The sequence below is a fragment of the Triturus cristatus genome, chromosome 4_1, assembly GCF_964204655.1.
Source record: "Triturus cristatus chromosome 4_1, aTriCri1.1, whole genome shotgun sequence".
In the NCBI taxonomy this organism is placed as follows: domain Eukaryota; kingdom Metazoa; phylum Chordata; class Amphibia; order Caudata; family Salamandridae; genus Triturus; species Triturus cristatus.
In genome coordinates, this window is record NC_140585.1 from 399,723,140 (window position 1) to 399,744,134 (window position 20,995).

The 20,995-nt window shown below is 42.7% G+C and overlaps 1 protein-coding gene across 3 annotated transcripts in view; it reads left to right on the forward strand.

The window, feature by feature from the left end:
- The window catches only part of SCUBE1 (signal peptide, CUB domain and EGF like domain containing 1), a 1,846,233-nt gene that overhangs the window by 1,010,198 nt on the left and 815,040 nt on the right, over positions 1–20,995 (forward strand). For all 3 annotated transcript variants that reach the window (XM_085652470.1, XM_085652471.1, XM_085652472.1), the window contains one exon: positions 14,534–14,656. In XM_085652470.1, coding sequence (XP_085508596.1) covers positions 14,534–14,656 — 123 coding nt within the window. The remainder of the gene's footprint in view (positions 1–14,533; positions 14,657–20,995) is intronic.

Here is a 20,995-nt window from a genome sequence, read left to right on the forward strand (position 1 = left end):
TGAGAATATTGAGAATACTTTTGAGCCCCTTTCCAGATCCAATTTTGGTGATGGAAATATTCTCCCTTTGACTCGAGTTATTGGAATAAATCCCTTTATGAACCTGATACCACAGACTCAGCCTCTTGCTTTATGCATGATCTTATTGATATTATGAAATTATGAGAGCGTGATATTTTATTTACCACAGGAGGAATGACTGTCCGAGCTCGGTTCGTCGATCTGATGCCCCCTCCAGTCGCTCTTTCCCGAGGGCCCCAATCCTCCTCCACCTACGGCGTCTCAGCGCTGCGCTGTCCGCTGATGGCGTCCTTACCGCCGGGGCGCCAGCCCAACAGGCAGGTCGCCGCCTGGGTGGCCCGCACTTCTTCGTCCGCGTGACCTTAGACCAGGTAACCGCGGGGCCTCGGCACGCGCAGGAGCTTCCAACTGAGCACCCTTTCTTCCACGTGCTCCCACGCAGGCTGCATCCACTAATAACTGTTCACCCCTCTTCGGGGCAAAGAACACTGCAGTTGGCGCCTCGCTCTGGGCCCCAGAGACCCCGGGTCTTCTTCGCCGCCGCCACTCACCGCCGCCCCCCGGGCCACCTCCTTCTGGCGATTCCGGATCCACCACGTGGCGTGGGGTCCGGGACCCGACCTCCGACTTGGTTGGTGGGTCCACGCTGCCTCAGGGCATGCAGGCACCTCCCTTCGCTATCTTGCGGGCGCGAATCCACCCCTGGGCTCACCCACGATTCTGCTTTCTTCCCGCGTCGGAGCAGGCCGCAGCCCCGGGCTCACGTAGCATTCCTGCCGCCGAGCACTGCACCTCCACCCGCCCGGTGACACCAGCTGCTCGGGTCCTCGGAGCTCCGATCGTCGATCCGGTCCTATCGTCTCCAAACTCGGTACGGGGGTCGCGGGCCCCCTCCGTTTCAGGATTCTGCCTACGGGGCAGAGGGCAGGCCCGCGCAGCAGCAGTAAGGACGGATAATGCAGGAGTGGCGCCTCGGAGTAGAGCTACCAAACGGCCATTCCCGTCGACGGTTAGCCACGCCCCCCGGGGATTTATTTTTTAATTTAAATTTCTGAATAATGTAATTTAAGTTACTATATTATTATATTAAATTATTTGAATGTTTATTTCAAAATTAGTATTGATGTAAAATTTTGTAAACTTTGGTCTACATTTAAAGAAGTGTTTACAATTAATTTACATTAATATTTAGCATAAAAATATAATTACTGAATGTTTAGGGAAATGCATTTTTTTTTTACCTTTATCTCTGCTTTACCATAGGGAGACTCCACAGTCCGGGTGATCTCCATGTGGTAAAGTGTAGGGAACATTTATTAAACTTTATGATAGATTAGTAAAAATATTTTTATATTAAATATTTAGTGTAAATTATATGTACTTATTTTAAATGTATCAAAAAGGAAAGCCATGATGCACCACTATTAATTGTATTTGTAATTAATCCTTTCAACTTTCATATATTAAATATTTTTTAATTAAAAATAAATTACCTACATACAAAAATACAATTATTTATTATTTTGTCTTAATTAAAAAAGGGATTCATAATTAATTAAAGGTAGTTCAATTATATTTTAATAAAAACAAATGTTACATTATTATTTAATTTTTAAGTATGTTTTATTTTAACCTTACATTATATTTATTTTAAAATATTTTAAATTGTGTACTGTAAATTTATATTATTTGTTATGGGTTAAGTCTCTGTCTTCATTATGTCAATTGGGATGGTTTTGCAGTATCAGTGGTTGACCATGTGTGGTGCTGGACTTACTATTGTTTCTTTTTGTAGTAGTAACTGTCATTCACAAATTTGACTCCACCCCTTATTTCAGGGTTGAAGACATGTACGTCTATGCTTTTGAGTAATTTTTCACTCACATTTTGTGAATAGCCAAAAGCAGTAAAGATTAAACTACAAGTGTTAATTACTACCAAGTGCAAGTAACCTTTGTGATTTGACCCATCAGTATCATATAGCAAACAAACCTTTCATGATTTAGGAATGCTCCCAAAACATTACAAAAGTATTTTGCAATCACACATCCACTGAAAAACACAAAGGAAAATGTACAGCCAGTCTAACTATGACGAGCATGAACAGATTACGATGTAACTTTCAGTAACATGCACATCACTATACAACCATAAAAGTAGTGCTTTCACAAACCCACTTCTGTCCTGCTATGGCTCTGCAAACTGGGCTAGGCTCGACCCATTCAGCACTTGACTGTTAGTGGTAGTGATGGAGAGTAGTCACAGGCTTCTCAGAGAGGTAGTTTTAGGGAGCTTAGGTGCAGTACTCAACAAACACACATTTGCCTCATCCAGTGCTTCACTTTGAAGAAGAAAAGTACTAAATACTACACATAGGAAAATGGATGTGTTCAGTTTAGTGTCCTGATGCTATTGTGACATCCTCCCTCCACTTGGTCCAAGTGGTTACCTCCCGGGGTCAGAACCTAGCATAATTAGGCTCACATTCAAATGCCCCTGAACTCTTTTTATTGCACATGATTTCGGCTCCATGATTTGGGCACAGTGACTTAGGTCATGCCGTAGCTCCATGAATAGAGCACAGCCACACAGGTCATGGCAGAGCTTCCTGATTCAGATGCAGTGGTTCTGGCTGTGCATCAGCTTCACAGTTCCCACCAGGAATCAATAGAGCAAAACTTGGGACCACCAATACTGGAGCATGCAGACCTCTCTCTGCAGTCTTCTACTTCTGCAGATCCACCACACTGGGGTCACAATACACCTCACCCCTCTTTGCAGATACTTCTCCTTTTGGGTTGGCAGGCTTCTTTCCTCTCTCAGTAGACAGACTCACTTCTAGGTACTGCCCCTCACCTCTGAGAAGTTGAATGCCAGACAAACACCAGTCTAACCCCTAGAACGGAATAGCGAATTGATATGTAGATAAAATCTCTTCACAAGATCTGGCACACATTAACTTCATCTTAAATAGCAAGGAGGAGAAACAAATTACTCACACAACATAGTCAACAGAAAACTGGACACACAAAATATGGATTAGGAAAAATTATTTGGCAAACTGGGGAATAATACTAAGACCTGTACCTAAGACCAAGTATCCAACGTTACTAGGACAATTTACAAAGGGATTAAGAGGCATTTCAGGTAGAGCTGACCTCAGCACAAAAAGATACTTCAAAGGACCCAACCCTACTCCTAATAAAGTTTTTTTTAAACTCTTTTTATTAACATAGCTCAAAAGACCATACATTCCAGTAATTACTTCCATGAGTACACAGTCAAGTGAACATCGTACATCAAAAACAATATTGTCACCGGGGAAGAGGAGGCTACAACACCTGCTAACATTCATTCTCCTATACTCCGCCCTCTATATTTTAGCCAGGATGACCATACTCTTTCCCATTTTTTAACACACCTCCTACTCTTGTACACTGTTTCCTCGGCCCGCTGGCAACAATCGAGGTCTCATTTCCAGTCCTCCAGCGTCGGAGGTGTGGGCGCCCCCTCCCATAGTAATGTTGCGCTTATCAATCCCCGCTGCAAGGGCTAACCATATTTCCTCACGTCTGAACCAATCAAACTCACCTTGAATCATTAACAAGAGCCACTTCCCGTCCAGTGGAACCGTCACACCCACCACCCTGGACATGGTGTCTGTGACTCCCCTCCAGTACCCCACGATCTTAGGACACTCCTATAGGATATGCAGGAAGGTTCCCTCATGCTGGCATCCCCTAACACACAACGCTGTAGGGGTCCTGCCCATGTATACAGATGAGTTGAGGATAGTAGGTGCGGTGTAATATCTTAAGTTGCACCAGCCGAAATCTGGAGTGAATAGCGATTTCTCTCGGGCCCTGGAGTGCCTCCTGCCACTCCTCGTCGTCTACACTGCCCATGTCTTTAACCCACGCCTCTCGGAGAGCAATCAGGGGGTCTGGTACATTGTTTATCAGCTTTCGGTATATCGTGGAGGTCGCATTCTCTGCAATAGGGTCAAGTAACAACCTATCCTCTAGAGGGGAATAGTCCGGAACAGAGGCACCACTGTGAATGTGGGTGCAAAATGTGTGCACGAGTCTCAGGTAGGGATATCTCTGGGTGTGGTGCAGATTATATTCGTGCTGGAGATCCTCAAAGGAGAGGGGGGAAGTCACCTTTCCATACTACTCCTAATAAAGTTGACAACTTGGAACTAAAAAACAAATTCTCCAGTATCAAAAGACAAGTGACCTATATGTCAACTGAAATGGGTCAAGGAGAATATTCACACTTGAAAGGAAAGTGGTCAACTTGCATCAGCAGAAATTTCCTATAACACAATTTCTGAAAGACAACTAGTACAAACCATTTATTTTATTTGATTTATAAAGTTTTATATTGTAAAACATGACTTTAGATTCTCACCAGGGTTGATGTAGAGCTGATCATAGAACATTGCTAGTTTAAACAAACACATAAAGAGAAGCGGTACTGAATCAAAATCATATTGTCTGTCTACAGAGGACATGGAAACCTGCCAATAATTATTTCTCATGTATAGAACCTATGAGATACCGGCAACAAAAAGCTGCATGGGAAGATCTAGTGGTGTTCTAATACTATTAATCAACAACCTCTTTAATTTTGTTGGAATCAAAATTATTTGAGAATCAAAGGATTGTATAGCAGTGTCTTCAAAATTAAACCGTAGAAGAAGAATAGTAATAATCAACAAATACTTATTAAAAAAACTGTGGGAAAGACAATAAATAGCATGTTGCACGATCTATTCTTCAGACATTTTAATGGAAGATCAGAGAATTGCCATCCAGCCCAATATGCATTTGATGCCATGGTGTACAAGACCATTTTTGATTATACTTTTATCTATGTCACAAAAGTGTGCAACTGCAGACTTTAAGATAATCACAAAAATGACCAGCATCCACAGCATTTAAGTACATATAGGAACTACGCACAGCATAATTCATAACAACATTTAATACATAACATGGCACTGTAAAAACAACATAAAAATAATCTGCAACTGTGATTTCAACAATCAAGTAACTCCCATATGGGAACAAGGTTTTTTGGCAGATCTAATGACCTTATCGAACTGGCCTGAAAACCAGCATGTAAAAAAATGGGTTATTGGATGAGAGGGGAAGAAGCCGGGCTCAGACAACAACCACAATCCTTGTCAGAATGAACCACAAAAGTAACTAAATTAACCTCTGCTTAACCCTCTGGTAGCTTGGGACTTAAATTAGAGGCAATGTGTAAAATATTTTTGCAGCACACAATAAATAATAAAATTAAAACACAACACAACAAAAATCCCAAACCAATTTAGAAACGTAGTATGAATTTTAATAAAATGATACCAGAACGACAAAAACCCAATCAGTATAATTGGAAAGATTGAATTTTAAAATTGTTAGTGAAAATAGTGCCAATAAGCGCCACTCAGTTATCTGGTTGCATTAGACCTGGGGAAAGTCACAAATTCATGTTGACTGCGATTGAGCACATGTCGAATACAGGGACCAGGTTAGTCCTGCTAAAGAGTTACCTTCTCAAGTTCTCTGCAAAGAGTTCCAATCACATTGGAGAGGTCCACGAGGAGGAAGCTTTTGGCGTAAAGAGCAGGTTGAGTGTTGCGTACTGTCATTCCTTTAGCACCAAGAGTCGGTTTTCCCTGTAACTCTGCATTGGAAGTCACCACAAGCTATTGTTTTTGTAGAGTGGTATGGGTGGCAGAGTTTTGATACAAACTGACCCGTTTGTAAATGTAAATTGTAAAAATGTAAATTGATACTTGTATAGCGCACTACTCACCCGCAAGGGTCTCAAGGCGCTTGTACGAATACCGCTGTGGAACCCATCCTGGCTTTCCCTGTGAGGCGTCCACTCCTGGGCACCCCCAAGGTGGAGGCCAGGCATCCTTAGCGTTGTGGGGGCCGTTGTGGAGATTAAGCAAGCTATTGCCCAGAGTTGCAGAGTGGGACTCCATGATTGGAATGGCACAGAGGCGAGAATTATCAGGTCCGTGGAATTTTTGAGCCCAAGACCCACCGAGGCGGGGAATTGAACCCTGGTCCCGGGCTAGAACTCTGCATCAGGGTCTGCCGCTCTAATCATTGAGCCACACTTCTCCGTTGCACAGAGCCCCAAATCTCAGGGTTTTCAACTTTTCTTTATGGATGAGCTTTCAAACTGAGGCAAGTCACGGGTCCAGGACCTGGGAGTGGAGCTCCTTGTGGGTATCCTGACTTACTCCAGCAGAGGCTAGCAGCAGAGCTCACACCAGTCTATTTGGGGCTCATCAGCTGGGCATTTCATCTCTGGAAGCTTGTTGTGTCCCTGTAGCCATTGTTGTAGCTAGACCTTATGCTGGCTGTGGCGGTTGGGGTGTTTGCACGGCCGCAGGTGAGAGCGTGGGTGAAGGTGGCGCTGGTCCCTGCATTTGCTGCTCTGCGCCCACAGGTAAGGGGTGCGGGACCACGGTCCCTGGGGGGGGGGGGTCCGCTGCCCCCAAAACTCATGCCCCCCAGGGTGGACCTCACCCTAGCCACCCACCTTGCTACAACACTGCCTGTAGCTCACTCAGGAGGTCAGCCAACTGATCCTTGGAGTCACTCTGGGTAGTCTGGGATTAAGGCAAACAGTTACAAAATTCCTTCTGCAGACAGCAATGCAGTCCTTCTGGCAGCAGGACAGTCCTTCTTCTGAATTTTCCACAGGTCCAGGAGTGTTCTGATGTATGGTTCTGAAGCTCCTCTTTATATAAAGGGTGCCAGCCTTTGTGTGGGGGAATTCCTGACCTACCCACATTACCTGTTCTGGTCAGATCTTTCTCTGGTCCTGGCTCAATAGTGTCTAGAGTGACAACAGAAGGCAAAAAGTAGTTAGTCAATCATGAATCAAAACGCAATAATGCGAGAGGACCCACACAAAGGGCTACCCTATAATGGAAGCAATTAGCCAGAACTAAGTATAACTGACCAAGAGTACTGCCTTAGAGTCTGGCTCCTAAGAAAGGCATAAAAGACTGGCACATCTCCCAAAACATCATCTTATATAGGTTTTTAAACATTTGAAAGTCACACATTCATAACATGGCATTACATAAATGGGATGTACTAACATGTTACTTTTGCATGCCAACCAATCAAGTTATTTGGTTGCAATTACTAAAGACATCACCCTCTTTAAAAAGAGTGTGATTGGTTAAAGTAATACATGATCCAAACACCTAAAGGAAATAAACATGAAATTAAATATTACAAATTTACCAACCAACGTAACCTTGCAAACTATTATCTTTTGTTCAATTGAAATGGAGCTAGCAATACCCTCATAGAGACCGTGTTTATTTCTCTGTATTAAAACAATATTCTGAAAGAGAACAAACACACTCATGCTCAGCTTGTGCACAGCAAGTTAGGAAAAACAGTATGTTTATTTATGGCAACATTACAATGGTCAGTAATCCTTCTGAAATATTTGAGCAAAGCATCGTGAATTGTTAACAAGACAAAAACATCCTGAACGTGTTTTCCTCAGCAGAACACAAATTAATACATTTTGTGAATGAGACTAAAGCGCTGTGTTCTGTAGTTTCTTCTGAATTAGAAATGATGAAACCCTTTTGGCTCCAGATGGACTCCGTAGAACTGTTACATAAGTGATGAGCGGAATGCACTAAAGGCTGGTTTAGAATGTAGAGTTTGCCGCTACACGTACACAAATAAAGTTGTGTTTTGCTAAGCTCTGTGTGTGGCATAGTCCTTAGCGGGTACCCAGGATGGAGAGGACGCTACAACTGGTGACGAGTTAGGGGATAAGTAACCCAAACATCAATAGTGCTGTCCCAGAGAGTTTGCCGTGGTCCAAGCAAACTGCCCATGAGTGCCACGTGCGTTTCAGTCGGAGTGAGAAATCGAGGCTTAATGCATGTGGAGTCAAAGCGCAACTCCAGCTGCCATAAAGAAGTTAAAAACTACGAAAACATTGCAAAGATCAATGACCAAAAACCAGTCAGATCATGCGTAAAGGTACCGCGCTGCTACGCAATATACAGTCATATGTAAACTAGGGCATGAAAGCTAAAGGCAGATACAACCAGGTTTTCAAAGAGCATTTATTGATAATCACAAAGTGTAAGATAACATTACAATTAGAAAGTGGTGAAGACAAAGAGCACGTAAAGTGTCGCCTAAGAAGAAAACTGTTATTTACTCACCAGAACCTGAGTAAAGTGAGCCGGTACGGCCTCAGAGCCGGGTGCAGCAGCCCAGGCAAAGCACAGGGATTGTGCTTACCAAGCTGGTGACAATCTGAAATGACCAAAGATTTCTTTGGAACTATGGAAGACTGAGAAAATGGAGGCAAAGGCTGAGGACTGTCTTTCCAAAAGTAATCAAGGATTATCCAGAGGCCAGCACATCTCAAGGCCTTAGGGATGGCTCACAGGAACAGGCTGGAGATACACCACCAAGGGAGCTGGAGAGAGCTCCACCCTCAATATCAACCACTCCTAGAAATAGCTACAATGCTGCTGCTTTTCTTAAACCACCACAATTTGCTAACACCAGTAGGCAAAATATTGGTGATAGATGGACTGATTGGGATAGAGACATTTGATGAGTTCATCACCATAGCATTTGAAGAGGCTGATATCAAAAAGATTATCAGGTATCTCAAAAATCCTGCTGGTGATGGTCTAAAAGAAGTCATAAAAAGAATGCCACACCAGAAGAAGAAATCACATATTGTTAGATTAAAGAAGTGTTGAACTCAAGTTTAGTCCGATATTGATTTAGAAAGATACATTGTCAACCAGAAACGCCAGAGAGTTGGTGAAACCATTGATAAATTTGTGCAGAGACTTGACTAACTCATCAGACATTGTAAGTTCAATTAATTTAATGATAACGAAGCTATGCACCTGAGAGTATTGATGGATGCTTGTCAGACTCATTGAGACAACGAATGCTGAGAGAAACTTTTAGTCTGGAGCGAGAGTTAGTGGCTGTCAGAGCTGAAGAGCATGCCAATAGTCAAGCTGCTGACATGGAGGCCAGCAGTGCCCAGAATGAATCCATCATGAATGTGAAAAGTAAGCCAAAACAAAAACCTGAAGGACACAAAGCCATTTCTATTCATAAAAATATGTGTTTTAGATGCGCAATTTAATTTCCACACGAAGGTGAATGTGCCACACTTGGGCAGATATGTAAAGGCTGTGGTAAGGACAGTTTTCAAGGTGAAGGAATAAGTAAGTGTGTCATGGCGCGAAGAAAAAATGTCTGCCACAACTTGCCTGAATCAATGTTTGATGCACACCAACCAGGCCAAGCTGTGACACCTGGTAGGTGTAGCAGTGTGCGACCAATCTGGTTTAACTTTATATTCAGGCTCCCTTGAGCCGGTGGAGTCGACGGACTCATGGTTACGCACCTGCGCGCTACGAGAGGTACTAGACCTGATAACGATTTTAGCAGCTTACACAGCAACCCCACACATTTTCCTACTCCCTGCTGACGAGAGGCAACTACCTCGAAACACGTGTCCAGGGATGGCACACGCCACGCATACTTGCATTCACACTCGAGCATAGGTGTATCCGCCGACGCTGACCTTCAGGGACCATTTTCATTGGGGGAACACGCCTGGTAGGTGTAGCAGTGTGCGACCAATCTGGTTTAACTTTATATTCAGGCTCCCTTGAGCCGGTGGAGTCGACGGACTCATGGTTACGCACCTGCGCGCTACGAGAGGTACTAGACCTGATAACGATTTTAGCAGCTTACACAGCAACCCCACACATTTTCCTACTCCCTGCTGACGAGAGGCAACTACCTCGAAACACGTGTCCAGGGATGGCACACGCCACGCATACTTGCATTCACACTCGAGCATAGGTGTATCCGCCGACGCTGACCTTCAGGGACCATTTTCATTGGGGGAACACGCCTGGTAGGTGTAGCAGTGTGCGACCAATCTGGTTTAACTTTATATTCAGGCTCCCTTGAGCCGGTGGAGTCGACGGACTCATGGTTACGCACCTGCGCGCTACGAGAGGTACTAGACCTGATAACGATTTTAGCAGCTTACACAGCAACCCCACACATTTTCCTACTCCCTGCTGACGAGAGGCAACTACCTCGAAACACGTGTCCAGGGATGGCACACGCCACGCATACTTGCATTCACACTCGAGCATAGGTGTATCCGCCGACGCTGACCTTCAGGGACCATTTTCATTGGGGGAACACGCCTGGTAGGTGTAGCAGTGTGCGACCAATCTGGTTTAACTTTATATTCAGGCTCCCTTGAGCCGGTGGAGTCGACGGACTCATGGTTACGCACCTGCGCGCTACGAGAGGTACTAGACCTGATAACGATTTTAGCAGCTTACACAGCAACCCCACACATTTTCCTACTCCCTGCTGACGAGAGGCAACTACCTCGAAACACGTGTCCAGGGATGGCACACGCCACGCATACTTGCATTCACACTCGAGCATAGGTGTATCCGCCGACGCTGACCTTCAGGGACCATTTTCATTGGGGGAACACGCCTGGTAGGTGTAGCAGTGTGCGACCAATCTGGTTCAAGCTGTGACATCAGTTCAGACAGGCACTAAACCTCTTGAAATGCTAATACTATTAAGTGCTATGTCTTTTTAAAGTTGTACATTGGCAGGGAGCCTTGTGGAGTAGGGGATCCTGGGTAGGAAAACGTTGGGGGATCCATGCAAGCCACACATCCCTGGACTTCCCCGGGTGTCTAGTTTTCAGAAATGTGTGGATTTTGTAGGTTTCGATAGATGGCAGCCGAGCCCGTAGCCAAAAACCCAGGTGACCCCCTGTGCAAAACCAGATGTTTAGTGATAGGATATTTTGATGTCTCCACAATACGTTTTGGGCCCTTCCCTGCCGTGGGCACTTGGTCCAGCCACACAAGTGAGGTACCATTTTTATCGGGAGACTTTGGGGAATGCGGGGTGGCGGAAGTTTGTGGATCCACACAGATTCCAGATCTTTCCATCACAGAAATGTGCGGAAAATGTTTTTTTTTTTTACCAAGTTTTAGGTTTGCAAGGAATTCTGGATAACGTAACCTGATGGGAGCCACACAAGTCACCCCATCCTGAATTCCCCTAGGAGTCTAGTTTTCAAAAATTTATAGGTTTGCTAGGTTTCTCTAGGTGCCAGCTGAGCTAGGGTTTAAAATCCGTAGCTAGGCACTTTGCAAAAAAAACAGGGGTAGTTTTCACTGTAAAAAGTTTTTGAGTCCATGTTGCGTTCTGGGCCGTTTCCTGCCGCGGGCACTAGGCCTACCCACACAAGTGAGGTACCATTTTTATGTGGAGACTTTGGAGAATGCTGGTTGGGTGGGTGAAAGTTTATGGATCCACGCAGATTCCACAACTTTTCATCACAGAAATGTGAGGAAAATATGTTTTTTTTTTACAAAGTTTAAGGTTAGCAAGGAATTCTGGATAACAGAACGTGGTGAGAGCCACACAAGTCACCCCATTCTGGATTCCCCTTGGTGTGTAGTTTTCAAAAATGTGTAGGTGTGCTAGGTTTCCCTAGGTAGCAGCTGAGTTAGGATTCAAAACCCACAGCTAGGCACATTGCAAAAAAAGGGTCAGTTTTCACTGGAAAAATGTGAAGTGTGCATGTTGCGTTTTGGGACGTTTCCTGTCGCAGGCACTAGACCTACCCTAGCATTTTTATCAGGGTCTTAGGGGAACACATAATAGTAGAACAAGTGTTTTTACCAATTAACTTTCTTTGCATTTCTCCCTTCCAAATGAAAGATAATTTGTAAAAAAAAAATCATTTTGAAAAATGACCTCTACTTCACATGCTTGTATGGGTGCTCACAATTTTGGAGATGTGCAAATACCCACTGCTTGTAAACTCTATAGTTTGTTCCTATTTCGGAAATATATATGTTTCCTTGGTACCTATCTTTCACTCTTTAGATTTTACCAAATGAATTGCTATATCCGGTACACAATGAAAAACCATTGCCAGACGCAGCTCAGTTATTGGCTCTGGGTTCCTCTGGTTCTTGGTGAACCTACAAGTCCTATATATTCCCACAACCAGAAGGGTCCAATGGATGTAACAATGGTATATTGCTTTAAATAATCTGTCATACTTAGAAGAAGTTAAAGATGAAAATGTTGGCTCAAATGGCTGCATTTTTCAACTCTATTTAAATATTTTTTATTTTCAACTGTTAGTTTCTATAAAAAAAAACACCTTGAAGGATCTACACAAATGACCCCTTGCTGAATTCAGAATTATGTCTACTTTCCAGAAATGTATAGCTTTCTGGGATCAATTATTATTTTTATACCCATTTCTACCACTGACTTGAAGGAGGTTGAAAGCACAAAAAATACCAAAAAAAGCTACGTCCCAGTAAAATGCCAAAACTGTGTCGAAAATGTTGGTTTCTGACAAAAGTCTGCCTGTCCCTAAAAGCTGAGAAGATGGTGATTTCAGCGCCACAAATGCTTTGTTGATGTCATTTGCAGGGGAAAAAAACAGACTCTTTCTTCTGCAGTACTTTTCCCCATAAAAAAAAAAAAAACGAAACATGTAGCTGTATTTTGCCTAATTTCTGGGTACCCGCCACAGGAATTCACAAATTCTGGGTACCTTTACAATCCTCAGGATGTTGGAAGAAAAGGGCGCAAATTTGGCATGGATACCTTATGTGGACAAGAAGTTACAGGGATCTAAGTGCGAACTACACCAAATAGCCAAAAATAGGCTTAGCACAGGGGGAGAAAAGGCCTGCAGCGAAAGGGTTACCTTATAGCCCTGATGAAGTCCGAAGGGACAAAACACGACGGCTGGGCTGATGGCAATTAGTTTCATACAAAAAAATTCAATAAAGTTGGATTTCAATGCACGTACAAGACTGAATTTACTTGAACTCTCTTTATGGATATACATGGACAGCCAATACATGGAACTTTTCCAAATGCTCAAACTGAGTGATATTTATGACATATCGTAGGGTCCTTTTCAATTGTTGTATCAGTTGAGACAAATTAACACTGAATGAAGTTGGTCGTCATCTAAATCATCGTCAAACAGTTCTTCTTTATCAGTATGAAGTGAACGTTATGAAAATGATTGCTCTGTGTCGATGGTTACTTCAGAAATGCATGCGCCTGTTCCTTTTGGTGCTTTTGAAGGAAAATGTCAGTCAAAGAAAAATCTGCATGCCAAAGCATGGAAGATACCTCTCATTATCAACAGTGGTGCATCGATAAGCATTATGCCTGAAGAGAAATACAATGAACTATCTCCTTTGCCGCAACTTACGCCATTGAGAACCAAAATATATAAACAGGCTGCATCAACGCCTTTGAAGAGTCATTTGTAGCGACAATGAAACACAAGAAAACGAAGATAGAAGCACCCATGTGCTACCAGGCATGGCACCCAGTGTCCGTCTTTTCCTTAGTTTCAGCACAGCCGCTGATATGATATTACAGCCGAGCCTGTAGGTCTTAGTAGCACTACTGGTATTACTGCTAAAACTAGTAGTAGACTATAAGTACTCCAAATGCTACTGGGACTACTACCTTCACTACCTCAATACTACTACCAGTGGCATCGTTACTATTATTGCTGCTAGTAAAAGTGGGGCAGTCATATTGTTACAATTCTTGTTATTAAAAGTGATGTTACTTTTCTAGTACTACTACTGCTCATACGACTGATCCACCTACTACCACTACTAATCCTGCTACCAATAGCATTACATGCTTCCCAGCTAGAACTAATATTAATATTGAACGGGGAGTGGTGGTGCAGCCACTGCTGTCTCCAGCGCCACTGATCGTACCACTGCTATGGCTGCTTGTCCCACATGATTAAATCGGAAAACTACAATTGGAAAGTAAAACATTGGCAAAAACCCTTTGGAACACAAACACATTCAAAACAAAGCAGGATGGATAAGAGAGGTAAGCAAAGGGGGAAAACATGATGGATAGGTTGAGGGAATGGTTAAAAACGATATGAGGGATGGGGAAGTACAGAATAATGCAAAAGGGAAACGAGCGATAACCCTCTGTAAAATATGTGATCCATGAATACTGTCGGCACGCAAAAAAACAGGAACCCGAAATGAATCTCTCAAAATGAATGCCAGGGGTGATTAGAACCATTCAAGCAGTAGTACTAGAAGCATTTATTTGAAATGTTGTAATATTGTTGCTCGAATAAATCTTCAGATGTAAGTCTCTATCTCGTGATGTCATTTTTGGGTTTTATTTAAAATATGCCTTACTGGAAGATTTGAGAGGGGGATCCAGTGCGGGTTAAAGCGGTAATCGTGAGAAGCAGCACGTGTTTTTAAGCGATGGTTAACTGCAAGCACGCTATCAAATGCATGCCACGATATCGCATTTGTATGTTGTTCCTTGAGAGGTGTCCGTGACCTGCTGTACTGACCTGCGATGTTTGCCGTTTCTAGATGTGGATGAATGCAGCATAGACCAGGGCAGCTGTGAGCACGACTGCATTAACACAGCGGGGAGCTATGCGTGCGTCTGTCCATCTGGGAAGGGGCTGCACTGGAACAACAAGGACTGTGTTGGTAAGTGCATTGGCACAGTGTCCATTTCCTTATTTTCAATTTCATAAATATATTCAAATGCCAGGAAACCAATGAGAACTCAACAGGGATTTCTGTTTGGAGTGTGTGTCGCAGTTCCGACAAATCCCCTGAGAATTAAATAATATAGTTGATAGTTGCTGTCCAGTAAAGGAGTCGAGGGGCTAGCAAGTGTATTAACAAAAAGGACATTTCCACATCTGTGGTCATGCAAAACGCAAGTATTACACGTGTTTGTGGTGTTTTCATAAATCATATGGAGCTATTCAAGTACTCTTAAGTCTGTTTACATGCACATTAAAGATTAATCTGATCTGAAAATCATATTTTTAGCACAGTTGCACGTCATACACTATACAAGTCAAGCAAAACTCGTAGCTAACAGTTAGTTTACTTAGCAAAAGCAGCATGGCATTTTTACCAGAGATATCCTACAAAAGAGTAGAGGAAGAACACAGTTCAGCAGACATGAAGGATACCATAAATCAGAGTGCTGGTTGAGATTTTGAACAAAGAAGATAGTTAATGTGGAAGAGACAGTAAAGCACCAACAAAGAAACAACAACAGAGAGAGAACTAAACCTAAAGTATATGAATATGTATTGCATTCATCTGTAACGCTTGGGGCCGACTAATGTATCTTATTGTTTAATGAAGGGCTGATGAATTGCCACTTTGCAGTGCTTGTTGTAGTGTAAAAACAGCAGGTTTCATTGACTGTTTTCCTCTTTCTTGAACAATAGTGAACCAAAGTAGTAGGCAGGAAATGCACAAAAGATACAATCTTCGGCTGTAGTATTCTAGCTAGACAGTGTTTTTGAGTGGGGTGTGTGTGTGTGTGCGTGTTTAGGATCTACTGTGTAGGACTGGAATAGAATGAGACGAACACGTGCAAAATTGGGTGGTGCAGTCCGATGGTAGATTGAAAGATGGACGGTTGGAGAGAAAACCTGGAGAAGCATTTGAGGAATGCAGCGTCACCCTGCTCCCGTGGTTGGAACCCAATAAAAGTCTTATCTGACAGCTCCAGTGTTTATCCATCATTACAACACTGGTCTCGAGCTGCGGAGGTGTGGTGCTTGCAGGCAGGTACTGTATATTGATAGCATGAATATACCTCTTTTTTCCGCATGCTTTTTCCCCGCAGGGAATTACAACGCGGTTGTTACAACAGCCGTGTTGGAACAACGCATACCATTACCCCACAAATCGTAACAACGACTTGCTCTGGGGGGGCGCTGGATGTTGGAATAGTATAATTTACTATTCCAACTCCAGTATATGCAACAGTAGGAAGGTGTTGGATTTTAAATCCAACACCTTCAGCCCCCTCCACAAGTCGTTGTTCCAGCTTGCGGAGTAATGGTATGTGTTGTTACAACGCGGTCCTTGTAACAACCACGTTGTAATTCCCTGTGCGGAAAAATATTAGTGGTAAACGATGTGCAAAGTATTCGTGGTAAACGATGTTTACCTGATAGCACGATTCGGGCAGTGGGGAGACAATTGTTCACGCCTTGAGTAGAGGGTCTTGTCTTTGTGGATTCCTTAGTGTTGGCATCCCAAAGGACTCTGGCTGTAGAGAACACAAAAGGAGAAGAGGAATCCAGTGTGACAGCTTGGGAAGTGTACCAGTGGTACCGTTAATGGTAGTTTATTGAGCAGAGCTGCCGTTGTTACATCACGGCACTTGAATGGCCACTCAGGTCAGACCCTGACGCCAGCAAGTAGGAGCACACTCATGATCATGGTATATGGGACATTACACATCCGGATGCAACATCATGGGAAAGCTCTCTGCTTGACCATTATTTTTCTCAAATCTGGTAGTAAGTGGCAATGTTTTTGAGTTCAAGAAAAGGTTTATTGGAAAGATTATTATGATCATAAAAACAATACTTCATAAATGCAGTTATTTGTTAATACATAAATACATGAAGGTGTAATAAAGAACAATAACGATATATAATATCCATTAAAATAGTAAAAGGATAATATAGAAGATGATATGAATACAAGCAAAGGTTTACAGAAATCGTAAATAACAGTACAAGTCAAAAATACACAATTAAAATTAAAAAAATATATATATATAGATATATATAATGAAAATGATAAATTAAACATAATTATAAATAAACAAAGTAAGTGCCAATGTTAAGCATCCACTGATCGCCACGTCGTGAGGTGGTTGCTGACATTGACATTCACTAATAACGCATGTTAGGTACATGAATCACATTGGGAGTGCAATTAACCCCTTAACTGCTGACGTACTTCTGTTTTTTTCTCCTAAAAATGGCATGATTAAATGTTTTGCTGTGCTAAAGTCGCCATCTTCCCAGTTTTCAGAAACATGCAGAGCTGAATACAAACACCTAATGTTTTTTACCATATTTTTTCTATTTGTCAAAGAGGTCACCCATTTTTCCTATTTTTGCGTTTTTAATCTACTTCCAGTTTGTTGTGGAAACCAGTGTGAAACACTTGGTGACGGATCGAGGAAAGCTATAGATTTCTGAAAAGTAGACTCAATTCTGAATTAAGCAAGGGGTTATATTTAGATCCCTCTATGTTTACCCAATGAAACTAACTGCTGATTAAAACATAAAAAATGAGCAGGAAAAAACATAAATGTTTGAATTTTCTTTTTCTCACAATGGCAGATGTACAAAAACATTATGTCCGCTAGACCGTTATTGTTGCTGGGATATATAAGATTTTTAGCTTCTCCAAGCACCCGAGGTACCCAGAGCCAACAACAGACCTTCATCCGTACACTGGTTTTTCATTGTGTACTGAGTATAGATCAATTCATAGATTAAAATAGGTAGAGTGAAACATGGGAATTAAGGAAACCTTTGCATTTCTGAAATGGGTACAAGATAGTGGAGTTTTGTAGCAGTGGTTATTCGCACATCTCTGAATTTGTGAGTAACCATACAAGCATATGATTCAGAGGGCTTTTTAAAAAATGTCTTTGTTCTTACACATCAGCTTTCATTTGGAAGGCACAAATGCAGCGCAATCCAATTGCTGATAACAAATGTTCTATCATTTTATGTTTCACAAATTCTCTCTTTAAAAATGGTACCTCACTTATGTGGGTAGGCCTAGGGCCTGCTAAAGGAAACAGCCCAAAACGCAACATGAACACATCATATTTTTCTACAGAAAACTGCCCTTTATGTTTTTTTTACAAAATGGCTGGCTGTGCAATTTGGGCCATAGCTCAGCTAGCACATATCAAAACCTAGCAAACCAGGTCATTTTAGAAAACTAGACACCAGCGGGAATCCAGGTTGGCGTGAGTGCATGGTTCTCATCAGGTTTTCTCACTTAGAATCCTTTGCAAACCTCAAACTCAAACCTCAAAAACACAAATTTCCTCACATTTCTGCGCAGGAAAGTTCTGGAATCTGTGGAGATCCACAAATTTTGTACCACCCAGTTCAAACACGTCTTCCAAAAACAACAATGCGAGCTGGCCAAGTCACCACCACATAAAAGGCACTAAAGCTCTATGTGGAGAGATCAGCGATAGAGAAAGCTGCTGTATTTCGGGCTGTGCTAGGCCACCACTCATGAATATCTACCAACTACAGACATTTCTGAAAATTAGACAAGTAGGGAATTCCACAAGGGTGTTCCTTACATGTATTCCACAAGGTTTTCTTACCCATAGTGGCATGGCAAACCTCAAACTTTGGCTAAAATCACGCATTTTCTTTACATTTGTCTGTTGGATTCTCCGCCCCACTTGTGAGATAGGCTTAGTACTCTCAATACAAACAGATCAAACCAAGGTCAATGGGAGTTCCACTGTGGTACGTGGCCGTTCCTCCCTCGATCACTAGAACCAGCAACACAAGTAGGTTAGCATTTATATCCGGAAAAGTGGTAAACGCTGGGTGGCAGGAAGTTTGTGGATTCCTGTGAACTTCCGAAGATTACACCACATAAATCCAAGGAAACTTTGTGATTCCCTAACAGAGACTAGCCTCCTATCTGCCCCAAGAGAGGGGCAGGGGTATTGTTCAATGAAAAAGCTGGCCACCCATCCTTTTTGTTTATTTTGGCGCAATTTTGAAATCCCTGGTGTCTAGTGGGCATTCTTCCCCCCCCTGGAGGGCAGATTGGGGTGCATACCCCTACCCTTCATGCACAGAAAGGTTGTTGGGCCCCAGAGTGAGCAGGGACCCATGGCCATTGAGGCTGCACCCCCTCTCCAAAAATAATAATTGCATGAATTAAGTCTCTGGTGTCTAGTGGTCTTTCTGCCCACCGTAAGGGACGGATTTGGGGTTATTGCCCTATCTGCCCCCAGGAAAGACAGAAAGACTGTTGGAACATCTATTTCAGGTGAGGCATGGCCATGCCCATGGTGCACAGCCCACATCTCAATATTGGTTTGTGAGGTGGGATCATGGCCATGGTCGCTGGGGCATATAAGTTAGGCATCAAGCAAGTCCTACATAGATCACCATATGCTAGACTGCTGATAATGTGGTGGCTGTGATCCCTTTAGCAGATACAAAGCACTATGAATGTGTGAGAATGGAGAAAGAAGGATGACGCTCATTGGAAGATCTTTACCAGGACAGTAAATTTGTCGACTTTGAAGAGACATAATGGATGCTCAATCTGGGACTGGGAAAGTTCCTACAGTTTGCAAAAATATCCTGGACTGCTCGTGAGAAATGGACCGACTTACTGGCAGAAACCACAGGAGTCCCAAATGCTGAAGCAAATATTTGACACTGGGTCCAGTAGAGTCATGATGTCATGATCTTGCACCTATACTTTGCACTGAAGGATGACAGGCATAGTGAGCCACTTAAGTGATGTAGTCAGTGGGACGCTGTTTGATCAGAGCTGCTCACAGACAGGGAATGCACGCATGCCTGGACACAAGTGCAGGAAGTAGCAAGTAATGGAAGTTTTAAGATTGTGCAATTTCAAAACCTAAATTGCACCTATCTTATACCCCAGAGACTTCAAGGAATCTTTCTACATGATCTGAGATGTGCCCGCGCTATGGTACAAGGCCAGCGACCTTTCTCCGTATGGCCTGGGGCTGCACCAGCCTGAGAAACCTTTGGGTCATGGTGGTTGAAAAATGTAAGGCAGTGACAAGCATACACCTGACACTAACAAATAGGCATTGCCTGCTGAGATTGATTCAACTACCAAAGAGGCTCCGAAATCTGTAACAGATATATATTCTAGGACTGCTGTTGACAAATACATTGGCTCTTACTAGCTCTCCCTCAATTACACAAGTGGTTGGTCTTGCACTCACAGATTCATGACATGAAAATTGTGTCAGTTCATGGCATAATAGTGCCAATGACATAATTATGGCCATCTCTTACTATTTTGAGTATTCGTGGTCTAGTTATGGTATACCGGCAGCCATCAGTGACATATTAAGAGCATGACTGCACTATATTTATTTGTCCCTGATATAATTATGGCTGCCCCTTGCATAATAATGACCATGACTAATAATATGGGGGCCATCTTGGTCCGTATGGTGTCCAGACTTGGCACAATTTATACTGGTGGGCATTATTGGCATTATACAGTCGCCCTCTGTGCTGACTAATACCTAAGCATTTAAAGCAGTCTGTCCATGTGAGGCATTTGTACAGGTGAGTGCCCAATTAAAATGACTAGCTGATGTTTGGGGACTATGTATTTCCTAAAAATGAAAACGTGTATTTTAAAGGCATTTATTTCAAACACGAGTTTTCTTCAGGAAAATTTAGTTTGTTCGCCCAAAATGGAAAGTGGTGATAGAAAAATCTGTGTATTTTCAGAAATTGATATGCTGATGAAGACAAGAAGGTGCAATTCCAAAACACATTTAAAGTTGATACTTGAAAGATAAGCCAAGCTGAATTGAGGAGACTTATTGCTGTGGTCATGTGCTTTGTGCCACAAGGCATGTGAAGATTTGAATGTTACTTTATCAGTCAGGTGTGGGCATTTAGCATTTAATATTGATAAATGTTTCACTAGCATATCTTCTGGTACTATCACCTGGGATACTTGGGTGGCACTATGATAATCCTGCTTAGGGTGGTCATAGTTTAATGTTTACATGTGCTGTCAATATTTTACAGTGATAACATTTGCTAGTAGCTCAACAGGACTTTCCATGAGCTGAAGTAGCTCTCAATACAGAAAAGGTTGGAGACCCCTGCTTTACACATTTCCTCCTTAGGTAAGTCTGGCTGCTTTGTGCCAAGCTTCCAGAGGGTGAGCACAGCTTATCTCTTAGTATGTATCTGACTTACCCTGACTAGAGTAGTGGTC